This window comes from Passer montanus, unplaced genomic scaffold, assembly GCF_014805655.1.
Source record: "Passer montanus isolate IOZ18808 unplaced genomic scaffold, ASM1480565v1 scaffold8, whole genome shotgun sequence".
Classification (NCBI taxonomy): Eukaryota; Metazoa; Chordata; class Aves; order Passeriformes; family Passeridae; genus Passer; species Passer montanus.
The window spans coordinates 9,931,686-9,955,466 of NW_024373256.1; the positions used below are offsets into that span (position 1 = coordinate 9,931,686).

Sequence of the window (23,781 nt, forward strand, 5' to 3'; positions counted from 1 at the left end):
GCCGCGGCGGCCCCGCGACTGCGGCCCCGCGCTGCCCTGATGGCGCGGCGGCCCGAGCTGCTGTGCGGCGCGGCCATCGTGCTGGGCTGCGCCTTCCTCATCGCCCTCAAAGTCACCTGCAGGTACCGGCGGGAGAGCGGGCGGACCCGGGGCTCGGCCAGGGGACAGCGGCCGCCGGTCCGCCGCCATTCCCAGAGGCGGTGCTGCTGCGGGGCCTGGAGCAGAGCCGCCGGCCGGGCCTGGAGGGCTGGGGTCTCCCAGCGGTGCTGTGTACCCGCTGCGGCCGGGCCGCGTCGGGCGGGGGCATCCCCGGGCTGGGGGACGGATTCTCCTCCCGGGTCCCACCACATGCGGTCCCCAGGGCAACTGCGACCATTCGCCTGTCGGGGGGACGCCGTGTCTCCCTCAGCGGGATGGCACGGGGCAGGCAGGGGCGATAAGAACGATAAGGAGGGAGCGGAGAGTTTTAGGAGACATCTGCCCCACCGCGGGTGTCGTGCTGTGGCGGCGGATTCGCGGGGGCACCCTCTTCTGAGGACAGTATCAGTATATGCAGGGCGGTGTCTGAGGGTGAAGCAGCCTCTGCTCGGTGGGGCTCAGGAATGGGACAGGAGGCAATGGGCAGGAACTGATGCCCAGAAAATTCCACCTGAACACGAGGAAGAACTTCCTCCGTTAGTGACCGGGCACTGGGGCAGATTGTACAGCGAGGCTGTGGAGTCTCCCTTTCTGGAGATACTCCGAACCATTTGGACATAATCCTCGGCCATGTGCTCTGGAATGACCCTGGAGCGGGGAGGTGGAACCTAAGGACCTGCTGTGGTCTCTTCCAACCTGACCCGTTCTGTGGGCCTGTGACAGGCACGGTGTTGGGATGGAGCCGCTTTTTGCTCATCTCCGGAGGTACCTGGGACCTCGCGCTGCCGCCGAGGGGGCTCCGGGCTGCTGCCCTGCCCTCAGCGCTCTCCGCATCGCCGGGGCCAAACGCGTCTGCCCTGGCCCATGGGTTGATGTCAGCACCTCCCTTTGCCCGCGCCTGCTTCGGACACAGAGATGTTTTGTGGTTTCCCTGCCAGTCTGGTGGTGCTCCTCTTCGGAGCTGGAACTTCCTTCTTTGCAAAGGGCTCTCCAGTTCCTGTTTGCCCGGAGCTGGTGTACGTGGAGCCGGGAGATGTTTGCGCTGGAGGGGCGGGGAGCAGCGGCAGTGTACGGTGGGCACAGGCTGCTGGTTCTGGAGCATAAACCAGAGTCTAAATCTTCTGGATGGCTTTTAGGTCAAGGTCACTGTTACGTGCTCCAGGACATACTATATTAAGAACATCTACTGCATTTGGGGTTTAATTTTGAGATAGGAAAAGGCTACAAGGTGCTGATTTTGTCCCTGTTCCCCAGCATCTGACAAATTTTTGTTCCACAAAACACTTGATTCACAGGTAATGCATCTGAAAAATGCTAAGGCTTTCTTTGCTTACCTGTCCACAAGGGGTGTATTACTTGAATCAGAGTGAATTTTAGGTCTGTGTATGAGTGCCTCTGAGTAGCTGTGCTTCCATTCCAGGAGACTGTATTTCACAGTGACCAGATAGTGTAGATGAAATTGTAAAGCTCTTGCCATATTTCAGAATGTATGGTGAAGGATTTCTGAACATAATCACTTCCCTGGCGTTACATTACTAAGAAAATAATACTTTTTTTTGTACTTACAACGATGCTTCCTGCTCTCCTGTATTCAATGCTTGCATATTCCTTTCATTTTACTGCTAGCTGTGTTTGAAAGCTGGCATTTGATGGAATGTGATTGTATGTGGTTCTCACCACCCTGTAATCTAGAAGTTTGATTAAAGGGGTTCAGTTTTTCAGATTGTAGCTAAATAGACTAATATCAGTTAGGTATTCCCTGTTTGGTTGCTGTCAGAAATACAGAAAATTCCAGTGTTAAAATTCCTTGTGCAATTTGGAGCATAGTTAATTGCACATGTTAACTATAAATACAGGACATAGTTTCTCACCACATGTCAGTGTGATTTACTAGCAAGACACAGCACTAGGGCATAGGTACTGCGCTGCTCTTACAATATATAACTTTCAGTATCAATGGATAAAAAGTACAGAAAAGGAAAATTCCTGTACTGTAAGGCAGTCCATTAGTGGGATTTGATGTCTTGCGGGTTTATAGTGACTCAAGGAATAGCCAAGTGAGACCTGACCTAGCATGGGTTGGTATGAAAAGCCTGTGGTCTAGAAACTGAATTATTTCTGGCATTATGCAAATGTCTTTAAAACAACCCCACTCTCAGGATTGTGCAATCAAAGGGGCTGCTGGTCTTGTTGGCACTTGTATATGCTTCCCTTTATTACCAGGCTGTCCTCATAGAAAGTTTAAGTTTTTGTAGGCTCTGGCAGCAGCTAAATAACACAATCAGTGTTTTAATAAACAGTTTGTTCTTACTATGTTTGTGTAATCATTTCTTATGTAATCCTCAATTTATATGTGTGTAAATTTTAGGGGTTTTCTTAGGAAAATTAATCAAGGTATTCTATTTTATGTTTGGTATTGCAGAGGAAGACACTACTTAGCAGCTGTTAGCAATTGATTTATTATGTTTTGGGTTTTAATAGTTACTGGAGTTTTTATCATATTTGAAGGTTGTCATGTAGTTTCTGACTCACTCATGTCACGGGACTTCTGCTGATGTGTTCTGCCCAGTCTTAAAATTTGGAGCCAATTCATTTTCTATTTTTTATGTTTTATGCTGTAATTCTTGAACCAATCATCCTCTTTCTGTTTAATTCAGTAGAGGAAGCAGAGATTTTAAACATATTGAGGTTGTCTGTTTTCATTGAACTAGATGGAGAGGAGAAATTCGAGTTGCTGTCTCTGAAGAAGTGTGGTGCTTTCAGCAGCTGATCAGTGTGTGCCAGGGCTCGCACTGGAGCTGTGTCCTGTGAGCTGCCTGGCACAAATCACAGCAAGAAGCTGCAGTTTGGATGAGCATGGGCTGCAGGAATGGCAGGGAACCAGAGGTGTTGGTTCTGAGGTGACTGAAGAGCTTGAGGGTTGGGAAGGAGGTGCTGAGATGGTGGCTGGGGGAGAAGGGAAGGAGCACAGGTAGAAGTCTGTAGAAGAAAGTAGATTTTTGATAATCTCTGCAAAAACATAATGTTGTGACTAGATGAATTAATGAATAATAAACAGGAGGAACAATTTAAAATTTTCAAAATTCTGATTTTGAAGATTTGATTTTGAAGCAATTTTCTCTTATATACAAATTAAGAATTTTTATAACTTATGATATATACTGAGGGCAATTCTAAAATGTTAAAGCTTAAGTGAGTAGCCTGGAAATGAGAGACAAGCTACAATAAATTTTTTTGCTGTATTATAAAGACAAAGGTACTTCTTAAAAACTAGATAGATTGTAAAGTTTGAAAGTGTGGCAGAGTTTTTAGGAGGTTGCTTAATATATGTTTGACAATGTTCAGGGTTCAATAATTTTACCACAATTAATAAAGTTTTAACCTGACATGGATCAAATATCAGATAATAAGATTTTTGTATTAGCTTTTTATTGCAAGAAAGTAAAAGAAATGGACACAAAGTAAAGAAATGCACAGTTTTTCCTAAAACTTCTAGCCCTGTTATGAACCATGGCAAAATTGAGCATGACAGTGTTGTCCAGTTTTCAGTCTGGTTTACTCTAGTGTAAATATAGCTAGGGAAAAAATTTAAAATGAAGACAATATAAAAAGAGGGTATAATCATTCACTTGCATTTAAGGCATATTGTATCATGGCAATTTTTGAACACCTGAGATGTCCCAAATTCTGGATTGTTTGATTGCTGATTGGATAGAAAGGGTTTCCTGAGTATTTGGTTTATTTCTTCATATTACTTACTGGGCAGTCTGATTTCTCTTTAAAAACTTCACCTGTCATAATCTCTTTAAATTTGGACTCTCTGTTTGTTGATACTGTCCTTACATTGATGTGTCCACAGTTTGCAGTCCCTGCTCTGGTCAGTAAAATAAACTAGTGCACATTTATGTATCTTTTCCTAATAGAATATAAAGCAATGTAAGTATAGAATACTGTAAAACAAAGCATAGGGCGTGGTAATAGGCTCTGTTTATATAAACACATCACAAAACTTTATGACCAGTATCTCTTTTCTTATCAGGCTGCTGTTACCTAAAGTACAAGTGTTAAAAGAGGATGAGGCCAGGGAAGAAATCAAAAGAAATCACTCTTCCTGGTAATTTTATGCTCTACAGCAACCAGCCATAAGAGTGTGAGCTAACTACCCATAAACATAGTGCATGGTGTCAGAGTGTGACTTTCTAAAGCTTGTGAAGGGTGATCTTTAGATTTTTATAGTAGTTCATGAAACTAACTCAGATAACATAAATTGTAGTCGTTCTGCATCAATTTCTAAAGTGTTTGTCATTGTGTGACTTTTGCTAAGAGTAAAACTTAGGGCTTTGGGTACACTTTTTTAACACTGCTGTACAGTCTCAATAACAACTCTTAATTTTCTCCTGCAGCCGAGCAAAAGATGTAACAATGCCAGCGAAGCTTCCAGTGAATTTTTTCTCCACAAGATCTCCAGTGATTGATCTTTTCCGGGGGCAGTTAGACTATGCAGAGCAGCTCCGTCAGGATTCAGAAATTGTGCTGTATTTCTTCTATGCGCCGTGGTGTGGGCAGTCCATTGCAGCAAGAGAAGAAATAGAACATGTGGCCAACAGATTGTCAGACCAGGTAACCCCAGAGAAAATACCAATCTTAAACATGACCTGGTAGCTTTTCCGTGTCCAATTTAATGCTGATTTCTGTCTTCTTGTGGGAAACAGTAGGACTTGAATGCTCACATTTTAGGGAAACTCATCAGTCACCTTAAATTTAATTTAGCATAGAGAGTGGTAGAATGAATGGAGACAGCCTGTGATTCCTGCTCAGCTGTCTGTTATTTCTACTTTTAAATGGGGAAGCCTACATCTTTCATGTTGTAAAGTGTTTTCAGATTTATTCACCTGCCTTCAGACAGAAATTCCATGGAATTTGCTTCCAGTTCTGGGATCCTTGGGGACACTGGTAATCACATAAAGATTGTAACCATAGCAGTGCTTCCAAACAGTTGAGTGCCTGTGAATACTTCACAGGTACAGCTGTCCTTAACCTCCACTTGTTGAGCTCCACTCTGCAGAAAAAGTAATTAATGTGGGTTATGATTAAATTAATAAATTTGAAAGATTTGGATTAAGCATAAAAGCTAGAAAGAACAGTTACCAAAAGGATTGCTGTTGCAAAATGACAAAAAGAATAAAAAAGGTCTGTCTGTGACAGATATGGAATACTGAGTTGAAAAGGCCCTGAAAATATCAGATGAAATGGATTGGAAAAAGTACATCAAGTACACCTTGGATAAAGTAGGTCACAGTAATGTATTTTGTTTGCTGTGAATTTTTACCTGCTTTGCAGGTGCTGTTTGTGGCTGTAAATTGCTGGTGGAACCAGGGGAAATGCAGGAAGCAGAAGCATTTCTTTTATTTTCCTGTGATACACTTGTATCATCAGAGGTAAGATTACGTATGTACAGTCTAGGTTTTTTATTGTTCTTTTGGGAAACAGGTGTCATATAAAGTGCTGCATTTTGAAAATGTTACATTTCTGGCTTCAGTAAATAGTTTTTGGGTAGATTCTAGGTGTGCTCATCCTGTATGCTACTCAAGTGCCAGGTAGGGCTGTAACTGTCAGTTAAATGACACGCTGGGCAATTCTTCATCCTTATGGAAATTTTGGGTTGCCTGTGCATCTCCTGGAACTTCTGCCTCCAATGAAAATAATTCACCATTGCATATTAGTTTCAGATGTCTGCTTGCTCTCTGGATGGATTATAACAACTGGTCCTAATTTATGACAGCATTAAAGAATGTACCTAAGGGTTGTTGAAGTTAGTGGAGTTTAAGTGTGTATTTAAATTGCCTTACCTAGTGAAGACTTTGTTCTAATTTTGAACTCTGTACTCACTTTTTTATTCCTCCAAAGCTAAGATATCACTGTACAAAATTTTATATAACCTCACTTTGATTTTTGTAGTATTTGTATGTATTATCTGTTTTTTTTTTTCTCTGTGTGGAGCAGAAGGTAAGGAAACACAGTTTCTAACACTATGTAAAAGTGTTTATCCCTTGTATTTTGCTTTTTATTTTACTAGCCTTGAACTGCAGCTCTCTTTCATTACAGTAGAGGCTGATTTTGATTTTTGGGGGCAATTTTTACATTGAGGAGGAACAGTCCTGGTCTTTATTAGCTGAACGTGTAATAGACACGAGACACTGGCATAATTCAAGCTGTAATAAAAGAGCCCTACGATCCCACTTGGATGTACTCTGACTGAAACTTACTTGACCTTGAAATTATGACACAGTAGATGAATGCACTTGGTATCATCAGTAACCTAAACCAGAGCTGTAACAAGATGAGGTATAAATCCCTATTGATACTTCATAAAATCCTGAAGGGCAGTGCACCCCTCATGCCTCAGATACTAAACCTCACATGTGGTGCCCTGGGCATGTGACATGCTGAGCAGTGAGTATTGATGTGAAGACAGAGGTTTGTAATAAACTGGTGTAGGATGTAGAATGATCTAGTGGGCTCTAGGAGACCATTTTGAAGCACCTTAATACAAGTATCTCAGTGTTGAGTTGGGTAATTTCCAGTGTATCTATATGTACAAACTATATTAAAAATGCATCACATTAAATTCTTCAGTGGAAAAGGACTAATTCTTTATGCTTTTTGTGTTTGATTTATGTGGGACAATGATGCTTTGTCCAATCCATTTATAATTAGGAGGAGAACCTCTGGAATTGGCAGCTGCAAGCTCCAGCCCACCTTATGTTTTAGCACTAACATTGTGTGAGCTCTTTTATCATATGGCTGGGGGGAAACTGGAGCTTTGCTGAGTCTCTTCATCAGCAGTGCAACTGAATTTGTCCCTGCTTTACTGATTGCTGCTCATAAAAGCCTGTGTAAAAATATTGCACGTTTTCAGACATACTGTTTGAGACACTAAAAAACAAAGGAAAATAGTGATGTTTTTCAGATCTATATTTTTAAGTCTCATGTGTTTACTTCAGAAAAAGTGGAAAGATATGTGTATGGTCATGTAATTTATATCTGAGGTTTACTGAGTTCTTTAATGGGACTCAGAAGGGGTCTCCATCCCTCCAAGGTCACCAATACTCTGCCCCTTCCACAGATACTCTGGCGCTTCCCTCTGGTACCACAACTCCCTCATCAATTACAGAAGCCACTGGTAAAGCACAGAGCAATTCCCTAGAGGCTGAGCATGCTGTCTGTCTAACTCCTATCTGCCACCCCCAGGAGGGACTCTCTACTGTTAATTTAAGTCTTAATGTTCTATTATTTTTTTTGGTACTAGTTTTGGACCAATTGAATACAAAGGCCCTATGAGTGCTGTTTATATTGAAAAGTTTGTTCGCCGGGTGATGACACCACTACTCTACATCTCGTCTCGATCAAAATTACTAGATTTCCTCTCAAATTATGAGGTACTTGTCTCTCTTCTCTAGCTTTACCACTGTGGTTCAGAAAGAGTTTGACTTGTTTAAGGATTAAATTTGATCTGCTCCAAAGTACTAGTTTATTTTCAGGATTCTGAAATCAGTGCCCTATAAATTTGTTAAAATCATAAAAATATGAAATTACAAATTCATAGTGTTGATTCCCTGTATAGTTGCTATGATGATCTAGTGATGCTCTTAATTTACATTACTTTAGTATGTAGAGACAACAGTCAAAGTTGTTATCTCACCAAACTGTTACGTACAAACAAGAAAGAAGGGAGAAATCTTTTCACAGAAATCTTGCAGTCTATGTTGGGACAGCTTTTGAGAAATATATAATTATTACTTTAATTTTTAAAGAATAGTAAGTTTTTCTAGTAGGATAAGTCTTTTAACAGAGAACAAATATGAAACCAGTTGAAGCAAGGGCTCCTAATCACTTTGTATGTGGTAACGATGATTTTTAATCCACTGCTACATGTTGTTTTATTCATTTTTGTCTCTTGTGTTCAGGGGTGCCAAGATTGGTAGCAATACTGGTGGAATAATAACTTCCAGTTAAACAAAATATGCTTACAGCAGAGCCATTTAAAATCCCTTTATAACTGTTGATTCTTGCAGTGCACAGTACAGAAGTACCATAATCTTACTGAAGCCCAAGCTGTGAGAGCAGTGTGGAAAACCTGATCAACAAATCAGTGCTGTGGCAGTGGGCACAGCCCGGGAGGGACCCTCCAGTCTGGGGCTGGAGCAGATTCTGTGTGAGTGGAGCACACTGCAGTGCCTGGTTCTGCTGCAGGATGGAGCATGGCCTGTGCTGTTCAGTGGCAGCTGCCACAGCCTAGGGGACACACACTGGGAGCTCCCTGGGCAGCTGCTGAGCTCTTCGTGCCAGGAACTACTACTGGGTTTGGTTTTCCAGTGCTTTAAGTGGGGACTGTGAGTTGGGAGTAGTGAGTTGTGGCCTGTCTCTGGTGCTGGTACTTTCTGCTGTTCTTCTATTCCTTCAGTTTTGCTGTTCTAAAATTCTAAAACATGTCTTTGCCTCTTAGAGAGATTTGAAGAAAGCCATGCTTGGTTTTTGGTTTTGTGTTACTTCTTGGTAGACTGCAGAAGGTTACCAATGAGCATATTGTCATTAAGCTTTGGTTTACAGTTGGTTTACAGTTGAAGGTGCACTTCCACCTCTTAAAAAAAAGGCTAAGATAAAAGACAAATTTAGGAGCAACAAAGATACTTTTAAATACTGCTTAGTAGTTGAACAGATATTTTTGTTTCTGCATTCAGACTTTTCCCCCCTTCCTGTGCTTGAAGTTCTGTGGCTCCAGCAGCTGAGTTGCTGTTTATGTTCAGCATTTGTTGGTTCTTTTTTTTAACCTGAAATGCCCAAGAGCAGAGGCTGCTTCTGTTCATGTTGGTCCACAGTCATTCCTGCCTGAGGTTCTGTCCCAGACCATGGCTCAAGGTGCTCAATGTCTTTCTTGCCTCTGTACAGTTATGCAAGAGGGGAAGAAGGGGATGAAAAAGTAACAGATACAGATAAGATGAAAGAAACCTAATTGTTTATGAAGATGGATGCAGAGAAAACCATAGACACAAAGGAAAAGTTAGTTTTAAACTGGAAATAAACAGGTTGTTTCATCACTTCAGTCAGAAATGTGAATGTTTGTTACAAAGATTTCCCTGCGAGTTTAGCAATTGATACATTTTGTAGGAGAAGATACAATCCAGGGGCTAGTCCTGTGTTTAAGAAGTGAGAAAGTTTGGGAAATAGAGTAGACTATGGGCAATTGGGACATGTATGGCACAAACTAATTGCTATTTTGAGACCCTTGGTTAGTGTCTTCCTTTGACTTTTGATATTTCTGTATTAAAAAATACTAATTTTTAGCAGAAGGGAAAAAGGACAGAAGACTGTCAAGGATTGCTATTGGGCATTTTGTCAACTCTCTGCTGGTGGATCGTGACTTTGTGATTTCACTGAAAAGCTAATTAATTTCAAGCTCAAAATAATTTGCAAGATTTGTCATCATGACTATCTAATTTTCAGTCCTGTGTTCTGATCGCAAAAGGATTCAGCAGGCTAGCAGAGGTACTGATGAACAGAAGCCAGTTAAGGGCAGGAGCCGTGGTGGTGGTTACTTGGGCGTGGGTTCGCTCCAGTTGCTGGCAGTAGAGGGCGCTCGCTCCCCACGAGACAAACCCGGCTGAGGACTCCCTAGTTGAGCTCCTGCGTTCTCTGGCGCTGTTTAAGGCTGGTTTCCCTGGGGCTGTGGAACGATACTAGTGTGAAACTAGAAACGGGTAAGAATTCACTTTCGAGAGCAAGGAAGATGTGCCGTTTGGAAAGCAGTTAAAATCTTGGAATGTTAAAGAAGACCTAAGTTAAGTGAGCAGAAAGATGTGCGGTTCTGCCATAGCACAAGGTACCTGTGACTACCTGTAATCAGATTTCTTTTGTTTTCTTAACTGCAGAGATGTAACAGTTTCATTTTAATCCAAACTGGCATGTCTCATTCCTCGTCTGACGGCCCTAGCTTCTTGTTCACATTGAGATTCCTCATCTGTGAGACTTGAGCCTCACTTGTACAGAGCAAGAATTATTAGTTGCAATACCTGGAAGCATTCAGTCTTGTTAAAAACTTCATTCTTATGAGCAGGAAAACTTACTTGGCACTTGAGAAGAAATACAGTAATTTAGTCCCTTTCCTCCTGTGTATAATTGCACCCTGTAACAGGCCAAAAACTTTAACTGGTCTGGGATGATGATTAACTTTATTTAACCAGATTACTGATTAGGCATAGAGCATTAGTAAATACTAGTATATATAGTAGTATAATATATATTAGTGTATAGTAGCATTTATTCTCTAACTACAGGTTTTTTTAATTGAAAAAACAATTTACAAAAATTATCTTTTGGGAAACATTATTCACAATCTGGAAATCTTAAGCTTCTGGCGGTGTAAAGCAGAACTGGCACTCTGAATCAGAATGTTACCTTTTAAATAACATTATAAATACTTCTGCATCTGACTTCTGGCTTCTTGCCACATTTTACTGTCACTTTTGACTCTTCTTTCATTCACTGTTTGGTGTCCTAAATTCATTTGGTGCAGGATTAGTATTCAAAAATGGTCCTAGGAAATGGGAACCTAAAATTTTGATTATCTTACCTGTCTTCTTACTTTCGTTCAGTTGAATGCTTTCAAAGTCTTTTAGAAGGGATTATTTCTTTTTACTGTCTTAGTTTGGAACTAAAAGAAAGAAAAGATCATTAATTACTAACCTGTATGTTGTTTAAAAAAGAACACTGGGTGCTATTATTTTCCTGTGTTTTTCTGCTACTATTTTATTTCTGTTTTAATTTTCTTCTTGGTAGAAATTTCAGAAATTTCCCTAATTGCTTGTAACTCATATTTGTTATTGATAATTTTTTTGGGGTACCTCACAAAGAATCTTTATGAACAAGGGGTTTGTGCTTAGCATTCATCCATGAAAGAGGATTCCTGCCTAAAAAGAGAAGTCATGAGCTGGAATGGGCAATGTTGTTATTGGTGAACATCTTCAGAATTGCTAATTTCTACTGAATTAGATCAGTGCGTTAGGCTGATATGAATAACTGAATTAATATTAATAATAACAGGTAAAATGTATATTCCTGTTCTTAAAAGAAATTAAAAATGTTATATGTAGAGCTCAAAAAAAAAAAAAAAAGCAGCCTCTGAAGTACCAAATTAAAGTCCTCATGTGAGGATGTATTTGCCACACAAATGGGTGCCAGGTGAGTCTGGAATCTTCTGTTCCACAGCAGTCCCTGAAGTGCTTTGCTTTGTGTGTCAAATGCCTTCTGTATGCACTGGTGGAAATGAGGAACAAATAACACCAAGTAACCAAATGCCGTCGCTTACTCTGTCCTGAAAGTTTATTAAGCCCATTTGAGTGATGAATAAAAACATAATTTATAATTAATTTTTAATGGATTATATTTTGAAAAAATTAAAAAACCAAAGCTTAACTGAAATATTGGAAAAAGAAAAATCTAGAGTGTGTACCTCTTTTTTCCAAGTCAGCTTCTCCCAGATTCTCTCCTGAGTTTAATAGGAAGTCATTTGCCTGGAAAAATCAGTAAACCTGTTCTGGGATGAGTCTTTTAAATTTGGAATTGTCTGTCTGGCAATTTGAAGAGCTTTATGGATATGCAGATGGGATCTGGAGTTTCCCAAGATTTTTGTGCAGTTGGTCTCGCTGACTCTTGCAGGATGTACTGAAAGGATTTACAGGGACTGTAGCTTAAAGATGAGATGATCACTTATCTTAGTAGTTCAAGTATTGACACACTAAATTTGTGAATTCATATGTATACTAATTATGTGCCACATAAACAATTAAAGTATTACTGCTTAAGCCCTTTGTACTCTGAGAAATTGTATTTGATACTCCAATTCTAAAAAAATCTTTATGATGCTTATACTTCTTACCTTGGTGCTAGAACTGGTTCAAAATATAGTTAAAGCAAATAGTGATTGTTTTTGGTGAACTTCAACGTGGGAAACACACCATTAGAAATGTAGCATCTGTAAAGCCCCTTTCTCTTACATAGCTTTTGAATGACAGCTTCATTCTTTGAATGAGAACTGATTTCCGTTCAGTCTTTTAATATTAAAATCTTTGTTGCAGCATAAAGTGACTGCTCTTCAGCAAACATTGTTGTCTTTTAAGAGTCTGTTGTGTTTACTGTAGTCCCATATATTTATACTTGAAAATAGCTTAATTAACTGTAATTCTTATTGTTTCAGCCTGGAGTTGTGGGATTTTTTGAGTTCAATGCTTCACCTCAACCACCTGGTTATTTAACATTCTTCACATCAGCATTACATTCATTAAAGAAAGGTAAAACTCCATTTTCATAATTTAAAGTGTCTGTGAATGAGTTATGTTTAAGGGCTTCAGTAGTTTTTTGCAATATTTTGGAACTTAGGAATGAATCCCTTCTGAGTGTTTCTTGGTGTTGATCTGTGAGGTTGTCTCATTACAGTTGAGGGTTGCTTACATAAAAAGCTTACAACGTGATCAGCCTGGTTTACACCAGGACAGAGTTCCCTCAAGCCCCCACGTGTAGCTGCAGCCTATCCAGGACCATAATCAGACTGGCACTTGTTCAAAGTGAATCCAGGAGTCTTTGTCCTGTGCAGTGTCAGAGGCACTGGGATGGACTGGACTGTGTCCGCCCTTGGAAACTGAATTCAGTGATGGGTGGAGTTACAGAGCTGCTGCAGGGCAGCCCGAGAAGGCCTTTCTCCCCCTCTTCCTTTGAACTGATAATCTGAAGTACAAACCCTCTTGATTGTGTTCAAACATGCAAACTTTGTGATGATTAATACCTCCTTTTTGAGTCAGGAATTTGGGATAGACTTTTCGTAAAGTTAAAAATTAACATGTTTTTTGAATTTTCCTTCCTGTCAGTAAATGAAGGAGATTCATACTTATTTTTTCTTATTCATACTTACTCATTCTTATTTTTGCCACTGATGTGATAAAGAGCCTGTTATATATTTTGTTCTGTGATTTTCACATTTGTATGTGGTATTAGTTCTTTGCAACATAAAGATAAGCAGTCTGTCTTTATGTGTACATATTTATGAATGTAGAATGTATATTTAGAAACAATACATATTTACTATAAATGTACATCACTTAACATTCATGCCTTTCCCTTATTGTATTATTGTGGCTTTTGAGATGCTGTAAACCACAGCAAGGTGCATCTGTGATAGCAGATTCTGTATTTCCTAATCAAATGGAGAATTTGGACAATTGAGGTTACACAGACAGGTCTCTGTACCTGGAGTGCAGAAGGGGAACACGTTTGTGCTTCTTGCCATCTTTCTTCTGCCATAATGACCAGTGCTGGCAGTAGCTCTTCACAGATTTCTGTGCCTTTACACAGCACTGTTGTGTGTTTTGGTTTGAGGGTGGTGTTCCAGGGGAGTTCAGTGTGTAACTGTTTTCAAAGATTGCCAACGTGCCCTTTCAGATTACCTTGGGACAATCCGCTTTGGCGTGGTCACGGATAAACGTGTGGCAGAGGAGATCTCCCTGGTGCACTCTGGCAGTGTGTATTTGCACAGACATGCCAACACATCTCTTGTGAGTATTGCTGTGTGCTGTAGGGACTCTGATGTGGTACTGGGGTGCTCAGGGATCACAATTAGAAGACTACTTGTATGAGAATATTGACAGAGATTTTGTGGAGGGATAGTAGGAACAGTGAAAACTTCCATTTTGGCTTAAAGATATAACATGGCACTGATTAGAAAAATCACACAAATTAAATGAATTTATAATAACTCTTAATCCATGTGCCCTGCTTTTTGAAAAGTTAAGGCTGAAAATACTAACTTTCAGATTTATTATTTACCTACCCACACTGGCACCATGAGTGTAAACTCTGTGCAAACAGTGTATTGTGATGTGTATTTTATTCAATTGAGACTATGGCAAACAGGGGTTTGGGTGAAATGGCACAAAATACATAAAAATTACTTTTTTGTGCTAATTACTTAAGATAAACTTGCCTGAATATATTAAAATTTATCCTAGAACCTGTGAACACCTTTTATTATATATTTCTTACCTTTGCATTCAGGAATGAGAAACACCAGTTTTAAATACAGCCTTGATGTTTGAGTCTTAAAAGGCTAATTTAAAATGAGTTAATATGGTGACTGAATAGTGGGAAGAATGTTCTACCTTTGCATAAATTAAAATATATGGTGATATCAGCTTAAAGCTCTTTCACTTGCAAAGAAATTTTGCACTATTGAGCAAAGTCATGATTATAAAGATGTAGTAAAAGAAAGAGGAGCTTCCCTGTTAGAAACCTTTTTGCTTGTGGATGTTACTATAATCTGATGAGCATTTGGAAAGCTTTCCCAAAGGGAAATCTTGTATGAAATGCTGACGTTTGGTGAAGCTTATTGCATTTAAAAAGAAAGTTCTAGTCACTACAGTAACAGCACATACTGAAGAACTGCATTTGTTACTAAATCAAGTGGGGACAAAACTGTTTTTTCCCCCTCCAAGATCTATCCAAAAGACATCATGAACTTCACTGCTGAGAACATTTGCAAGTGGGCTCTGGAAAATCGGGAGATGCTCATACGCTGGCTGAGACCACATGGTGGGAAAAGCCTTCTTCTAAACAATGAGCTGAAGAAAGGACCAGCACTTCTCATATTTATACCTTATAATCCCCTAGCAGAAATTCATCCTCTCTTAGATGAAGTAAGTGAAATATTTGTTTGTTTACTTCAAAAATACTAAAACATAAGAGCTGTGGTCAGGAGTCTGAGCTTAATTGTGACAGATACATCATTTTAGCTCCCTGTTCCAAGTTATCTGGTTTTGTTTAAAACCACTGTCTCAAGCCATATTATCACACCTCCCTTACACTGGTTTACATCCCACACAACGTGCCTTTGTCTCTTTGTCAGCAGCAGTTCAGAACAAGCATCTAACTCTTCCTTGACCTCCTGCTTTTTGCAGTGCGTGCAGTGTAAGAGATGCAGATCTTTCCCAGCTAGAGCTGAAGACTTGTGTGTTTTGTCCACCCCATTCTGTTTCTCCTCTGCTGCCCTTCCAGAGGTGCTTGTGCAGCGCAGAGTGGATCTTTTGTAAAACCAGACAGTGTTATTTGAAATACAGCCCAATCAAACTACTCAGAGCTAATCTGATTTTTATATCCTGTGTGTTCCTTAGTCACTTTCCAATTTTCTCTTCCTCTGAACTGCCTTGGACAGGAGTTTGTGGAGCTGTGCAGAAATGACATAGGGAAACTAACTTGAATGAAAACTAGTCTTTTGTCCCTGGGCTATTTTTCAGTTGGAAGCCATCATCCCATTTAGTATACAAAAAGCTGCACATCCCAGTGTGGTAATGTAGTTCTAAGCAGTGTGGAACAGACAAGCATCTGTGAAAGACCAAAAGCAGGACTGAGTTTTTGTGACAGTGCTGACTTATTTACATGGCATCTGTGTCCTGGAATGTGTAGTTTCCACAAGAAGGCATAATTAATATTGCAGTATCTGAAACAATAAGGAAAAAATTAAAGTAACTTATTATACACTATTTAGCCAAACGAAATAGACACAATAAAAGATACACTAGACTGCTGTGAAATAGGGTTGGGGAAGTCTGTGCCTGGAGAAGAACTGCCATTACTCTTGTAGTAACCTGTCTTCTGTTTGGCAGGCTTTGTTCAGTGGTGCTTTCACAGATCAAACATTCTCGTAACAGGTACCACTTACTTCTATCAAATCAGTGCAGCATAAGGTGGATGTTCCATTTCAAATTCCATTCTGCTAAATAACAGTGTTTATCAAGATGTGAAATGAGATACAAAATAATCCTGATGTCCTTGTATAGCTTCACTTTGACAGGGAGATATTATGCAACTTGTTTACCCTGGGAAGAGCTGCTTACTGCAGCCAGCCTGTGGATTTCATCAAGCAGTGAAACCACTTGACTGTAAGGCAGTTGCAGGGAACAAGGCTCTCAAGTTGAATGTTGAAAGATCTCACAGCAATTTATTTTTTTTCTGCTCACAGCTCACTGAAATGAGATTTCTTACTGCACATTTGGTTTTCTGTTCAGAATCTCTTCTCAAGTTTCTCTAGGTAGTCCAGATCTCCAGGCTAGGTTATAGTGTGAGGGGCCAAGTTTTTTTCAACTATTCAGTTAAGCCTTTTCAGGATGAAAATTTCTAATAACTAATTCTCGAAGACTGTAACGAAGCATTGCTGTAGACCACATGTTAATACTGAGGGTCCTGTGACACAACAGCCCTCCAGGATGTGACATTTCAACATCCTTTGATAACTTTAACAGTTTCTGTCAAAGTGTTCTTCTGTAAGCAGTGTGTGTATGCTCTGTATTTTGTTTAGTGTGCTAATAAGGATGATAGGAAACTTCCTCTCTCCTTTTTCTTTCTTGCATGTTCTGTTACTTGTCCCCCAGAAAGGGAATTCCTTGTATGATCCATACATGTCCCTTTTTCTCTGCTTGTTTACCCTTGGTCATGAAAAGCAAACTGGTGATGTAGCACAGAAGTGTTTGCATGGAAGGACAGGTTGGCTTTTTCCCCGTTTCCTTTCTTCTCCCAGCAAGTTACAATTTGCAGAGTACACCTGGAGTATTATATGAAAAGCAAATGGGTGATGTAGCACAGAAGTTTTTGCATGGAAGGACAGGTTGGTTTTTTCCTGTTTCCTTTCTTCTCCCAGCAAGTTACAATTTGCAGAGTACACCTGGAGTATTACAACTAAATGCCAGTGGTTGGGAGAATACAAACATTGCTTCAACGCTCTCAGTGATTGTTACAAAATCTGCGCACCACCTATGCCAGAAGAAATCTCTGTTCCCTTTCCATATGGGAATGCTTTAATGTATTTTCTCCTCCTGTTGGAAAATGAAGGAGATTCAGGAGCCTCTACCCAGTGATGCTTCATGTAGTGGGGTTTAGCCATAAAATATAGTGTTATTGCACTGTAGTAAATGTTTGCCTAGAGGACCTTTCAATCAGTGTGGTGGACTGAAAAATACTTTAAAGTGACTTTATTGTTCTGTATATTCAATGTTTATATGCTGAAATACCTGAAAATTTAACTTTGTTGTCAAGTCAGAGCCCCCTGTAATTTTTTTTAAGAACAAAGATTACTCAGCTTCATGTTTCTGAAATTCCATCTCTAATTGCATATAATGTTATTAAACCTGCAACAGATAACTGCATTTGGGTGAACTATGTACAGTTAGTTTTGATTTTTTTTCTCTCTCTTTTATTCCCTCCCATAGATTACCAAAGTGGCCTTGGAATACCACAAGTGTAATAGAAGCCAGGCAGCTGAGGCAGCTCTTCAGCACGTAGGAGACTCTGATTCACCAGCTTTTGATTCCTCTGTACCAGATGCACAGCTGAAGTCCTCCGAGACATTTCCCATCGCCAAGTCCCCGTGCTGTAACACGGTGGTGCTCCCGCAGTGGCACTCCATCTCCAGAACTCACAACGTCTGTGAGCTCTGCGTTAACCAGACTCTTGGTGTCAAACCAAACAAAGTCCATGTGCCACACTGTAACTTTTTAGAGATAGAAGCAGCTTTGGACTCTTTCTACCTCCAGGAACATACTTTTTTTCAAGTAATATCAAATACCATAGAATGCAGCAATTTCTTAAGTTTCTATAGTCCCTTTAGCTATTACACTGCATGTTGCAGGACAGTAAACAGGCATTTTTTAAGTTTCATTAGTTCTGAGAAGACCATCTTTCAGACCCCCAAAGTAGCATTTTCTTCCCATGGGAAGAAAGATAGCACTCAATTTTCTATTCCTCACATTGAGGATAGGAATTGTTTTATTCCTGACCTTAATATTAGTAGCACGAACATTACTGGTCTGAGCTGCAGGACCAACAAAACCTTGAATCTCTATCTACTGGATTCAAATCTTTTTTGGATATATGCAGAGAGACTAGGAGCATCAAGATCTGCTCATCTTAAGGAATTTGCTGCCATTGTTGACCTGAAAGAGGAAGTGCACTATGTCCTGGACCAGAATCAGTCACTTGTTGGACCTACCCTGGGTACAGTATTCATTATACAAATGCTTGCATTCAGAAAATTGTGTTTCCAAGCAGGAATGGAAAACCTAATGCCATTTTGAAAAGTGAGACTACTTTGTGAAGTTAACACTTTGAATTGTAATTTATTCTATTCTATTTAGTAGTTAACCATGCATTTATGAATGATTCTGTTGGCTAGAACAGAATCACATTCTAGGTGATGTAAGAGCTAAGTTCTTTATACCATAAGTAATTTGCTTTACAGGAATTGAACATTAAAATGTGTGATTCTTGACTGCATGCATTGGTGGAATTGGTAAAATCTAAATTAACTTGTGTGTGGAAAAATCTGTTCATCTAAAATACCTGATTACAGAAGACGTTTGTATATTAATGGCAGTGTTGGTGTTTGCTCAGCTGTTCTGTGTACTAAAATGTCAGAGAATTTTGGGAGATACTGACCACTTAGCAGCAGAGACTTCCCCATCCTCTTGTCCTCTGAAACCAACTTAAATTGCTTTAAATTTATTTTGAAAAGTGTGTCTGTTTTTAAGGTAACAAGATAGAGCTCTGAAGTGGTTGTGGCCAAATCTGCCAATTACTGTTATTTTCCTGTCTGAATTGGAAGAGGAAAAAAAAATCCCTCAGAAAAACAAACAAACAAACAAACAAAAAAACTGACAAAACCACTCAAGGATTTCAGTTCTGATTTATTTGCAAGTTTGTGAATAAGACAGAATACTCCTGTGTGCATTTGTGCTGATGTGCAAAACTGAGTGTACCTTCAGAAAATACTGGGTTTCCTAATGTTAGCTGTGTAAGTAAACATGGAAGAAAATTCAGCTATTAAATAAATTGCTCAAGAACATATATCACTCTAATTCTTACAGCACCAATTACATTTCCTTTTTGCCAAAAATCTTAAGTACAAAAAGATGCACAGCATAGAATAAATAGCCACATTCTTATTAAGGATCACATGCAGCCCTGTATCCTGTCTCTGTCCCAAGCCCCAGGAAAAGACTGTGGGAAAACAAACAAAAACCTCAGTAACCATAAAAGGATACTTAGGAAATACTAAGATCAGAATGAGGACATAGAAATTTCCTTCCCCTTTGTGCTCCTGGTACTTTCTGTCTCAAACGTTTTTTAGGTCACAGGATTTCCTGAGCATGATAAGGCTTTCTCTGCAGAGTAAGATTCAGTACATTTCTGTTCCATCATTTGAACATCCAGAAAACTTCTGCTTCTACATATTTTATCAAGGAGTCTCTGATTTATGATTGGGTTTTGTGCTTTTTATTTTAATTTTGTTTTAATGCCTTAAGATTTTAACTTAATATTTCATAATATCAAAACATACTGATGGGTGCTTAATACCCTTGTCATATATCAGTCTTTATAGATAGTTTCTAGAAATTCAGGAATAGTTATTTTATTTTAATTAACTCCTTCCTTTCATTACTGTTTTATCATGCATAGATATTCCAAGTCTGGAGATCTGAAAAGAAAAAAAAGCCTCTTTTGGCCTAGTGTGAGAATTAAATGAAATGCTGAATAGTAAATAAGGAACTAAATGTACTGCTATTCACATTTCAGAGATAAATTTGATGATCTGGTATTCTGTATGTCAGTACAAAAGTGCCAGTTTTACTTGGGCCTAGTTTTTAAGGTGAGCATACAAGCACAAAGTGGTTTCTATTTGATCAAATGATTATTTTTATGTTTTTAATATTTTACCTTTTTCCTGATTATTAAATACATTTATTTTTTAATGCACAGAATAATATTTCTCTATTGAAGTTGAAAAGAAGGATATTGCTGAAGCCTTGGAGCAATTTCAAGAATGTAGTTCAGGCTCAGAGTAGTGTAGTTGAGGGCTTTGGAGCTTATTTTAAATTTTTACCAGTGGCCAGCTACTTGCTAAATATCTCAAAATTAAGGAGCAAGTAGAACAAAGAGGAAGGTGGTCACTGGTAGACAAAAGGGGATTGGTGGTATTGGCATGGAAATAGCAGATATTTAAAGGTCAAAAGAAAAGAATTGCAGAGAAAGTAATTAAAAATGGAAGAAAAAATGCAAATAAATGTAGAACTAAATGGAGCCTTTCAATGTATGTAGAAGTTAAAAAATTGAGAGGTTACTATTTATGATTTATCAGGTGTGTGATTAGGAGAATAGAATATTATTATGGCACATTGACACAAGATTAAAGTCTGGTATGGCAACTGACAAGACTGTAATGAGCAAAATAAAAAACAAACAGTGAAGCTTTATCCTGTTTTCACATCAGTTGTGGTTACTCAAGAGTTGATACCGAACTGTCAGAATTTAGTGACGTGAAACCAGATTTCAGTTTGTATTTTCTCTGTAAGTTCTTCTGAGTTCTAAAGCAGAAAGTGCCAAAATCACCTCTGCAAAACCATAATAACTTTGGTATGTATCAATTTCATTTCAGAGAACTTCATTAAAAATTTCAGCGTTCTCTACAGTCCCTTGAAGAGGCATCTGGTTGATGACCCTTCAGTCCATTTTCATGAAGAGCATGTGGTCACTGAAGTGACCACGAGCACCTTTCACCAGACCGTGTTCCTGAGTGCCAAGGTGAGCCCTCATCACTCTGCAGCTTTCTTGCAGGTCGTGGCACAGATTTTAAGGAGGGGGTGTTTAATATTGATACGCTTTTCTTACTTGTAACATAAAATATGATCTTTTGTAAGAATTCAAAAGCTTTCCAATTGCATGCCATGAAAACAGATGTCATCCTGAGTACAGTTAAAATTGCCTTGATTTTGTAAAATGTGTGATAATAAGGAAAATCCATTGTCATTCAAGTCTGCAGCGAATGTCTGCATCTGCAGCAGCCCCAAGCCCTGCTTTGCCAGTTAGAGGCAGAAAGCAGAAGTCTGGACATTGTTTTTTCCCCATTTATGAAGTGTATGATATATGAAGTGTATGATACATGATTATGAAGTGTTAGATATATAGGAGTTTAAGATTGCAAAAGAATCTTCAGAAGCGTAGTAAAGTTTGGTGCATTTTCACTTAAAGGGAATGATCCTAAACTAAATATCTTTTCATTTTGACTTTATGGAAAGATAATTTTGTGTGTTAACTCAGTAGTCAGAGAGCAGCAGTTTAATAACTTACAATAAAATTAAGTAATATTAGGAAAAAACTTGCTTTCACATTTCAAGAGTTCCCGTGCTAGATGGTGTGAAAACCAGTCCTCCTTTCTGCAGATTGCCTCCAACAGATAATCAGACTCTTCTCCATTTCATTTTCCAGAATGTCTTGCTGCTGTATTACGCACAGTGGTGTGGATTCTGTGCTTCTCTTAATCACATCTTTATTCAACTTGCTCGGCTTTTGCCTCCTGACAGTTTCACTGTGGCAAGGTAAAAAGATTCTAATTTCATCTTTCCAGAGATCATTGAGGTCATCAGCCTAGAAAATAAATGCTTTTTTTCTCTCTACAACTGTGCAATACAGATGTGAATGTCATCTGCTTAATTTATCTTTTAATGCATTATTTTGTTTTCATTTTTATATATTTGGTGGTTTTCAATCTCACTGCAGTAGTTATCCACCTTCATTAAAATTGATTTTTAACCTGGGCAATTAACCTTGAAACTTCCTAATTTCAGGAAGTGAATCCACATGAATCCATAACTTTGTGATGATTTGTAGCAAATAGTAATATGCTGTTTGTGTGTCTGTGTCTATATATATAGTTGTTAGCAACACCATTTGCATCACAAATCTAAAATGGCAACCTCCATCCTATGATAAAGAAAATTAACTATCCCAGGCAAACCAGTTTACAGAAATACATTTATATCTATAGATGCATGTGTGTAATGTATATATGTTAAATACATTTTATATGTAAAAAAGCATTGTTTTCTTTGGTGTTTCCAGGGTTATTAATATTTTAGTGCATCTGACACATTCTTGTTCATGTATGTGATAATAATGCATAAATACTTAAAACATCTGCTCTGATTGCATCTTTATTTGACTCAGACTGAACTTACTCCAGGAGATAGCATGAGATATAGAGAAAAAATAAATCAATTAAAAATCTTTATTGCTGCAGATGTGATGCTGTCCCAAGGCTACACCCATTCTCTTGCCTGACTTTGAAGTTCTCTCCATTGCTCCATTATTTTCACAGCAGTATTACTGATGTGATTGTCTGTTTTGTTCTATAATAATTTGTAATTAATAAGAAATTTATTTGTGAAAAGAAGGCCTAAAATGAAGAAGAAAACAGTAGCAAAACAGTTAAACCAAGTGTTCCTTTCTACTCATAGCTTTAGGGAAGAAAGCACCTTTAAGCATGTGCTTGTTCTTGGAAGAAGCAAAATAATTCAGTCCCAAATCTACTCGAGGGGACAATATTAAGAGATGTACTTGAGGAACAAATGAATGACTAAAAATAACTTGTCTCATGTTTGGTGTGCCTATCTCAGAAGGAAGATGTGTACACAATGTGTGCACTGTGTGTACACAGTGAGCAACGGGGCTTTAATTGCTGGCTGAGAGCAGTTGCAGTATTGAATGTACTATTCTAGAGAAAAACCCACACAGATATTTGTTAAACTGAGAGTCATCTTCTTGAATATTGGTAATTAATTCTGCTGACTCATCTGCACAATGTATTTCTGGCAGAACACATTTAGACGTACTTTCACAGATCCTTAGATTTCCTTTTTCCCAATCCCTGAAATGGTATTTTACAAGAAAATATAGATTGTTTATCTGCCTGTTCTCTTCATCGGTGTGTCTTTTCCTCACAGAATTGATGTGACTCGAAATGACCTTCCCTGGGAATTTATGACAGACCGTCTCCCAACCATTTTATTTTTTCCTCATCAGAGGTAATGTAATTCTTTTCCCTGTGGTTTTTTAGCTTCTGTTTTACTGAGCTGCAGTAATTATCTGGTTACGTGTCTTAGTAGGGAAAAAAGCCAAAGAGTAATTCATTTCTGTATATGCATTCTCACCACATGCGTATTCTAATGAAAAAAACATGAGGAAAATAACAAAATAACCCGACCCACACAAATTTCCACCCTTCTCCCTCAAGGGCTCTTACCATCAGCAAATGGGAATTCAGTCTACTGATACTGGGCAGTTACATACCACAAAATCTCTAAACCTGTGCCTTAAGTTTTGCCATTTTGGATATAAAGGTGCCTTTTAATGTAGCTTCTTATCCATTTGCCTTATGAAACAATTTTTGCAAATAAAGGTGCCTTATATTAGGGCTTTTAATGTAGCTTCTTATCCATTTGCCTTATGAAACAATTTTTGCAAATTAACTCTGTTCTCAATTTCTTTCCACCACATGCTGTTAATATTTTGTTCTGCTATTTGTTTTAAATAGCCTTTTAGCTTCTTTGATACATGCTGTGGTTTTGATCAATAAAAATGGATGATGATGTAATAAAACATTACCATAATATAGTGAGTCAATTTTGATTTAGCGTAGACTATTTTTTGCCTAAATTATGTCATGATTCATTAATCTGGGATGGGAGCTGATAGTCAGCTGAGCAACTGCTGATG

General features: G+C 38.8%; 1 protein-coding gene across 2 annotated transcripts in view; it reads left to right on the forward strand.

Annotated features, from left to right (window-relative positions):
* TXNDC11 (thioredoxin domain containing 11) overlaps positions 1-23,781 on the forward strand; it is a 26,204-nt gene continuing 2,423 nt past the window's right edge. Inside the window, exons 1-12 of one of the 2 annotated variants that reach the window (XM_039732055.1) lie at positions 1-122; positions 4,178-4,252; positions 4,542-4,758; positions 5,479-5,576; positions 7,448-7,577; positions 12,392-12,485; positions 13,630-13,742; positions 14,679-14,879; positions 17,445-18,228; positions 20,666-20,811; positions 21,496-21,605; positions 23,010-23,090. In XM_039732055.1, coding sequence (XP_039587989.1) covers positions 40-122; positions 4,178-4,252; positions 4,542-4,758; positions 5,479-5,576; positions 7,448-7,577; positions 12,392-12,485; positions 13,630-13,742; positions 14,679-14,879; positions 17,445-18,228; positions 20,666-20,811; positions 21,496-21,605; positions 23,010-23,090 — 2,132 coding nt within the window. In that variant the 5' untranslated portion in view covers positions 1-39. Of the gene's footprint in view, positions 123-4,177; positions 4,253-4,541; positions 4,759-5,478; positions 5,577-7,447; positions 7,578-12,391; positions 12,486-13,629; positions 13,743-14,678; positions 14,880-17,444; positions 18,229-20,665; positions 20,812-21,495; positions 21,606-23,009; positions 23,091-23,781 lie in introns of those variants that run through there. The other variant, XM_039732056.1, reaches the window with a different exon arrangement.